Source organism: Poecilia latipinna, unplaced genomic scaffold (assembly GCF_001443285.1).
Source record: "Poecilia latipinna isolate Pla-1442-1.1 unplaced genomic scaffold, P_latipinna-1.0 Scaffold700, whole genome shotgun sequence".
Lineage (NCBI taxonomy): Eukaryota > Metazoa > Chordata > Actinopteri > Cyprinodontiformes > Poeciliidae > Poecilia > Poecilia latipinna.
Window position 1 is genome coordinate 179,903 of NW_015113316.1, and position 8,239 is coordinate 188,141.

The 8,239-nt window shown below is 40.9% G+C and overlaps 1 protein-coding gene across 1 annotated transcript in view; it reads left to right on the forward strand.

Moving 5' to 3' along the window:
- LOC106955056 (carcinoembryonic antigen-related cell adhesion molecule 5-like) overlaps positions 1-7,565 on the forward strand; it is an 11,230-nt gene extending 3,665 nt beyond the window's left edge. The window contains exons 2-12 of the mRNA XM_015045010.1: positions 193-546; positions 1,512-1,784; positions 2,090-2,365; positions 2,564-2,851; positions 2,928-3,185; positions 3,425-3,700; positions 4,056-4,331; positions 5,323-5,583; positions 5,659-5,916; positions 6,570-6,848; positions 7,273-7,565. Of these exons, the coding sequence (XP_014900496.1) occupies positions 193-546; positions 1,512-1,784; positions 2,090-2,365; positions 2,564-2,851; positions 2,928-3,185; positions 3,425-3,700; positions 4,056-4,331; positions 5,323-5,583; positions 5,659-5,916; positions 6,570-6,848; positions 7,273-7,565 (3,092 nt within the window). The remainder of the gene's footprint in view (positions 1-192; positions 547-1,511; positions 1,785-2,089; positions 2,366-2,563; positions 2,852-2,927; positions 3,186-3,424; positions 3,701-4,055; positions 4,332-5,322; positions 5,584-5,658; positions 5,917-6,569; positions 6,849-7,272) is intronic.
- Positions 7,566-8,239: the final 674 nt, after the last annotated feature.

Below are 8,239 nucleotides of genomic sequence, written 5' to 3' on the forward strand. Positions count from 1 at the left end.
TATATATATATATATATATATATATATATATATATATATATATATATATATATTTAAAACTAAATTTTGTGTGTGTGTGTGTAATCAATCCTGGCTTCAGCTGAACATAGGCAAGGCACATGACACCTCCATCTTTGTTTCCTTCACACACATGAACACAAACGCACGCATGGTGTTATGTCTCTCCTTCAGCCCTTCAGATAAATCACACTGGAGAGGTGGTGTATCAGGATGCCAGTGTGTATGGGGTGGTGGACAAAGCTGTGGTTCTGGAATGTGGAGCAGTGTTACCTGATTTATACATATGGAGCTTCACTGAGCCAGGCACAGATGCCATCAAAGCGGTGCTCTACGATTTGGGGAAAGGGCCGAGGATCCAGAAGCTTGCTAAGATGGTCGGACCAGTGACAATCCTCCCAAACACGGCATCAATAAGCATCGAGAAACTGCCTCTGGCTGCACATGGCTTGTTCACCTGTCAGGCTTTCTATGACATTGAAGATGAGCCTATAGTTTACTACTACTACGTACATCTGACTGTCCAAGGTAAGAGTCTCACCTGTAGGTACAACTATGTTTAGAAGGGTATCCTATTACAATAAAGGGATATCATAGTTGAACACTGGAATAACTTCTGAGAACAGACAAAGTCTGCATCAGAGGTGACAGATGAAGACCATGTTTAGTAAAAATCACATTTGGGAGAACTTGAACAAATTCCAGGAGCAATACTTGAGATTAACTTTTGAGATTAGCAGCTAAAATGGCAATCAGAACCCCTGACCTCAAATGTCTTTTCTGGTAAACATCGGGCTTAAAAAAAAAACATGGCAACCATTTATCCCAATCACTGTCTAAGCAAAGGCAGTTGGTAGTAGAAATGCCCCTTCCAACAAGAAGAAACCAGTTTCATGTTTCCCTGCTGAGGGTATTGAAAGGTTTAAGTTGACTTCGTCAAGCACAATCAAGCAATGAAGGCCCGGTTCTGGTAGCGCTCAGTGGGTCATTCCATGTGAAATCAGTTTGGGTTGTTTAGTGTAGACAGTGCCAGCATATAAACATTTTAACAAAGGGACTGAGTCATGACATGAGCCTTTTCAGCAGCATTCAAGTAGATTGTAATCAATTTGTAGTAAGAGATTTGATCAGGTGAATGATTTTGAACAAAATCATGATTAAGTTCAGCAATCCACCTGCCACGTTTTTCCAAAAAGATTTAGACAGTAAGATCTTTAGATTTGTGTGTCTGGTGTTCTCATTAGCAAAAAACAGAGTTAGCACCAAAGACACAATGATTGAAACCAAAACGTTTAACTAAAAGCACTGACACATGAGTAGTAGGCAAGGGAGAAACGTCAAGCTATAGCTCCAAATCCATTAATGATGTTTCCTACAAGTTACTTAGAAATGGACAATTCAGGTTAAAATGACTCTGTATAAAACTTACAAATTAAATTTACAGTGTTGCACTTCTAAAATCACTGCTGTCTGTGATTGTGTTTCCGATACAGTTCCTGTCAGTAAGCCGTATCTCGTGATGAGTGAAGCTTCTCCAATTGAAGGATCTTCAATATGGATGAACTGCAGTGTTGAAAATGGTTCTGAACCGCTTCAGTACAAGTGGCAACATGAAACTCTCAATGAAGACATTTCTGACTTATCGCAGAACAGCAGCATCATCACTGTGACCAGCATCAGCAGAAACTACACTGGCTGGTACCACTGTGAAGTCAGCAATGCTGTCAACAATGACACCTCTAACCGCTTATTGATAAATGTCACATGTAAGCATTTTGGATTTTCCTACTAGGTGCAGATTAGATGCAGATAAAACATAAAATTGCATCAAAATGCTTTCCTCCTGTTTGTTGCTCCACTTTAACTTTTTCTCTACTCTGACAGGTGTTTTTTTTTTTAGATTAATTCTGAAAACTTTTTAAAATTTATTATCAAGCAAACATAACTTTTTACTCTCACAACAGTGTAAAAAGACCTCTAAAGTCTTCTAAAGTTTGTTTCAATTTGCTCTGAGTAGACTGTCTATCTCTGACCTACATTTTGGCACTCTGCTCATATCGTTTGTCTTCAGACGGTCCGGATGAACCTCAGATAGATGTGACTCCATTCCATATAACAAAGCATGGATACTCCGCTCTGGAGAATGAGACTGTTTCCATGTACTGTGAAGCCCAGTCCAATCCAGGCAGCCAGTACATCTGGTTTTACAATGATTCAAAAATTTCCACAAGACCACTCCTCGCTATCGACAAGCTCCTCCGAAGCCACACTGGCAACTACACCTGCGTGGCCCAGAACTCCCACCTCCACACCCAGTCCAGTAAAACCCTCAGCCTGACTGTTTACTGTGAGTGTGACCTTTGACTACAACATTTCATTAATCATCACTTTCCCACATTAATCTTTGTTGTCAGTCTCAAGTTCTTCAATGTTAAAATATTTCAATTCAAACTTCCTGAAAACTATAACCATACACACAAACCTCTTAATTTAAGCTCTAATTTACTGCAAATTTATTGATAACACATGTTTTTTGGTCCTGCAGACCCTCCAGATGGCTCCCCCATGTGCTCTGTGGAGTCTGCACTCAACCACACTGCTCTCAGGCTCCTCTGCTCCTGGCTCGGAGGATTTCCCTCCCTGTCCCTCAACTGGACCGGAGACCCAATACAGGCAGGCCAAAAACAAGTCGACACAGGGCAACAACAACCTCGTCTAACTACCAACGTCATGATGCTCCCGTCCGAGACGCTGAATCGTAACAGCAGCGTGTTCACGTGCGTCGGCTCCCATCCTGCTCTCCAACAACCTACACAGTGCAGCGCGCGTAGCTGTGAGAACCAGAATAATTTCTCATAAATAACTGGACAGAAAACTTGCTCTCTTCACCTCTTTTTTCTTCTCACCAGATATCCCTCCTTCAGAGCCGCTGTGTTTCACCAACGTGACCAATGATAGGCAGTATCTGATGCTGTCCTGTGCCTGGAATGGAGGGCTACCCAAAGCACTGGTGTGGTGGGAAGGACCAGGAAACCAAAGCAAGGATGGACAAGAAAACTCAAACATCCTGCTCCTTCCTTATGGGACAGCCCACAGTGGGAAACCCTACACCTGCTATGCCAAACACCCACTCCTGACTGCAGCAAAGACCTGCAGAATCACACTGGGTCAGTGCTCATCTTCGCTGTGCAGAACAATCTTCCAATGAATTTGGAAATGTGCAGAGAAACCTGCATAGCATAAATTAAGTGACAGTTATCTTTTTGTAAATATATTTTTTTGAAGTTTCATTACATGCAATATGCTGGTGTTTCATACACACCATAAATAATTATAAAAACTCTTCACTCAGTGAACACTACATTGTCTTCTGTCTCCCTACATCTGCGTTTCATTTTCTTTGTAGTCTCTGTCAGTAAGCCGATCCTCCTGACGAGCAACGCATCCCCAAAGGAAGGATCTTCTATCTGGATGCACTGCAACATTGGGAATGGGACTGAGCCAATACATTACGTGTGGCAGCATCAACTGTATAATGAAAACTTCACAACGTTTGCACAGGGCAGCACCAGCTTCATTAATATCACAGACATTGTCCGTAACCAGACTGGCTGGTACCGCTGCGCTGCAGGAAACGCCGTCAACAGAGAGAGCTCAGAAAGGTTATGGCTCAACGTCACATGTAAGTAGTAAAGGATCCACTAAATAAATTCCCTGTGCTCTGCATATTGTGGTAAATGTTCTTAAATTGCCTAATTTGCTTTGCACTCCACAACTTAAGTAATTGCTACCCTCTATATAATTTAATATTAGCATAAGTGAGGCTGCTTTGTTAAAGCCTCAGAGAAATGGAGGCTTTTCTTCAGCAGGGACAGGAAAACTTGTCAGAATGAACTAAAAACAGGACAGTCATGGAAGGAAATCTAAAAGATTTGGGACCGGGTTCACCTTCCAGAATGACAGAAACACTCCACCCATTCTGCAGTTAGATGATTGACAGCGTTGATCTTAACAATGTTCATGTTATTTCTGCTCAGTTGGTCCAGATGTTCCTCAGATAGACGTGGCTCCAACCAGTGTTGTACAGCGGGGCTACACCGCGCTAGAGAATGAGACGGTTTCACTGACATGCCGAGTCCAGTCCAATCCAGCCGGTCACTACGTCTGGTTCCACAATGACTCTGAAGTGTATTCTGGACCGCAACTCGTCATCACAAAGATCCACCGTCTGCACACTGGTGACTACACCTGTGTGGGACAAAACTCCTACCTGAACACGCAGTCCAGGAAAACCATCACCCTGACAGTTTACTGTAAGTGGGACTTTAAGATTCAGACCATTTCTCAAAACTGACAGTCCTCAAAGCAAGAAGGTACACTGGCATCTTTCTGTCATCACAAGATGATTTGAATGATAACTAAAATCCCTAATATGTTTTTTTATCTAACCACTTCATGCAGATTCATACATTTTACTCACAAATAGTTTTATCAAATGCTTTCTTCATTCTCAATACATTTTCAATCAGGAATATTACTGATGCCTTACCACCTCCCATCTCTGTTTCCTAGGCAAATAAGTGCCCAATGCAAACATGACAAAAGCTTAAATAATTAATGATTAAATTGCAGAGTAACTTGAATATTTTTAGCTGTTTTAAGACGATGAAAATTCACTCTGGCCTTGGCCCAACTTGGACAAACTGTTACTTTCAGTCTTAAGGTCTACTTAATCCAGATTTACACTCAGATAATACAGTTATCTGCTGCAGACATTAACTGCCTATAAGGATTTAACAAGAAATCACTTCAATACTTAGCTTTCAACAAATCATTGAAAAGGACTCTCTTAGTTTCACAGATGAGCATGAAATCTAAAGAATGAAATGATTATATATTTTTATATATTAGTCCCCACATATTCAATAGCTTTTTCTCTCATTATGACAGATTTGATATAATTGTGAGACAGCATATGCAACATTTTCTTAGTCACACCTATAACAACTGATTTTATTAATGACAGATCCACCTGCTACTTTATTTTCAATCATGATTCAATAAAATTGTTTCAGAGGTATTTTTAAAATTTCTTTCTAGTTATTGCCACATAAAACTTAAATGTTCTTTAACTCATGATGCAGTAGAGAATATGGGATCATGTAGATAGTTGCTGTTCTGACAACCTACAGCTGGAAATTATTAAATGATCTACATCAGCTATGTTAGTGAATCTGCATAAATGATTAGTGCACTTCCCTCCCCAGTAACTCACTTCTTACTGTACACATTTAATCCCTGCAGATCCACCTGACGGCTCCCCCCTCTGCTCCGTGCAGCCGGTTCTGAATCACACCTCACTGAACCTGCTCTGTGTCTGGCCCGGTGGACTCCCCTCCCCGTCCCTTCACTGGACTGGAGACCTGATCCCTGCAGGACAAGTAAATCCATTGGGCGCAGACGTTTTGCTGCCCTCTGGAGGTTTAACTGCTAACAGCAGCTTGTTTACCTGTCACGGCTCTCATGCTGCTCTAAAGCAACAGATGAATTGCAGCACTGTCACATGTGAGTCCAGAAAGCTCAATAAAAATGATGAATGAGAGAAAGTCATTCAGTCCTGTGTTACTCCCTCTGCTCCAGATATCCCCTTTGCAGAGCCTGTGTGTTTCGCCAATGTGACGGATGACAAACAGTTTCTGGTGCTGTCCTGCTCCTGGGGTGGAGGGCTCCCAAAGGCGTTGCTGTGGTGGAAAGGTCCAGGTGGTCAGGGCAAAAACGGAGAAGAGAGCTCCAACGTTCTGATTGTTCGTTACAGCACCTTTCAGTTTGGGAAGGCCTACGTGTGCTCTGCTAAACACCCGCTTGTGAATCAAACGAAAACCTGTGGACTTACACTGGGTCAGTTCTCATGGTCACACACAGCAAAAATGATTTGGGAATTAGATATATTTTGCAGATGAAGTCCAATTTTCATGTATCTCTGTAATGGCAAAAACACAGAGCTTGTTATGTGAAGCGTAACGCCATAAATTCTCATTTATATACATGAATTTAGAAGAACCAATCACTTCAATTTAATCGCAAAACATTAGGAACTGCAACAGTATAAAGCATAACAAAGTCAGAGCATTTAAAGTTGCGTTGCCACCTTAAGACTGGCATTCAATGTGCTTGTAGCTTCGCACATTCGAGTATTTAATGTTTGTTTAACAATGATGAAAATGGTTGCTAAATTTGAGTTGATACGACGTAAAATTGTCAGTGTGGATATTTTTTCACAGGGACATATAATTTCTAGTAAGACATAAAAATACAAATGATCATTTTTTACTCATTCCACTTAAATAACATTTTATAACCTGTTTGTCATAAATGTATCAGTTACAGTCAGTTTAAAAAAACAAGTCAAAACCTTACCTATAAACAAATGTATGACCACTGTTTTACTCTGTTATGTGAATATTTTGAAATGCAACCAAGTCCACATAAAATATTCACATATATAATGCGAGCCTTTGATTGATTTGATGCTGGATTTGTTTTTTTCACAGTCCCTGTTAGTAAACCATCTGTCCTGATAAGAGACACGCTCCCAGTGGAAGGAGCGACGGTAAAGATGCATTGCAATGTGGAAAATGGGACTGAGCCCATTCAGTATGTGTGGCAGCGTGAAATTGAAAGAGGCAGCATCACAACATTTGCTCAGGGCAGCAACAGCAGCAATATCACCATGAGCAACGTCAACCGGAGCCACACTGGCCGGTACCGCTGTGTAGGCAGCAACTTCCTCAACACTGAAAACTCTGACTGGGTGTTTTTGGACATTATCTGTAAGTAATTGTAAATTATGCTTACATATTAGTAGGAGCTTATAATTTTTCCAAACATTGTTTTTTTTAACTTAAACTTTTACGAAACCTTAATTGGAAGTAAACAGTAAATTCCATAAAAATTACAAGAAAGTACATGTACCTACCAGGTTTTGACAAAGAAGCTCTCATATAGATTTTTTTCTCATAATTGCGTAACACAGAGCAGTTCCCCACAGAACAAAATCAAGTTATCATGTAAATTCTGAAAATGTAAAGTTCTACAAAATGCTGCTTAGTAAATTTCATAAAGCTAGCCTCTAGATAACAGATACCAATAAGTTTCACATATCTTTATTATCTTTTGCTTTTTTAAAAGCTAATTTACTATATTGAGCACAGCGTTCAGCAATTGACTGTGTTCACACTCTTTTTTGTTTCTCAGTCGGCCCAGATGTTCCTCAGATTGAAGGGACTTCATACAGTGTAACAGATCGAGGATTCTCAGCTCTGGAAACTGAGCCGGTTTCTTTATCATGTCAAGCCCAGTCCAATCCAGCCAGTCAGTACATCTGGTTCTACAACAACTCCCAGGTGTTCACTGGGCCACAGTACACCATTGCCAAGGTCCTCCGTGTGCACACTGGTGACTACACCTGCTTGGCGCAAAACTCCCACCTGAACACGCGCTCCAGGAAAACCGTCGGCCTTATTGTCTACTGTGAGTGCGACCTCTGACACTGAACCAGCACTCACATAAATGGAAACCATGGTAACAATTCTGAACAGCCTGAAGTGACCCAATTCTGATTTGTTTGCCTTAATGCGACCTGTATCTTTTCATGACAGTTTGAACAACACAGGTTGGATTTTTTTTTTCAAATGTGACCCAGGCTACCTGGATATCCGATAATGCGGATCTGATCTTTTCAAATGTGACCTGAATCCTAACGGCCAGGTCGTGTTCATCCGACCTGAACGGCATTTATACTCGACAAACATCCCTATCCCGTACAAGCGGGGAAAAAAACAACAACCATGACGGATTATAATGAGGATTAAGTTGTTAATATGCTGGCTCTGGTTGGACAACAACTTACATTTTTTAAGTTAAAAATCGTAAGCTATGCTCCACCGTTAGCATCCACGTTTACTTCCGCAAACACTACTTTTTATGGCGGTTGGCAGAACACTGAGCACGCTCTGCGTGTGTGACGTTATTGCGCTCTCTACTGCGTATGCGAGACACTTTCAAGTCGTTTGCATTTCACACTGGTGAACACATAAAGGTTGCACGTATTTGGAAGTGTGAACGACCACGCCATAAAAAAAAAATCCTATTGATAATGTAACCAACTCGTGTAACTTACAAATAGATAAGTTGAGAAACTTGGATTTCAATGTTGAAGTTA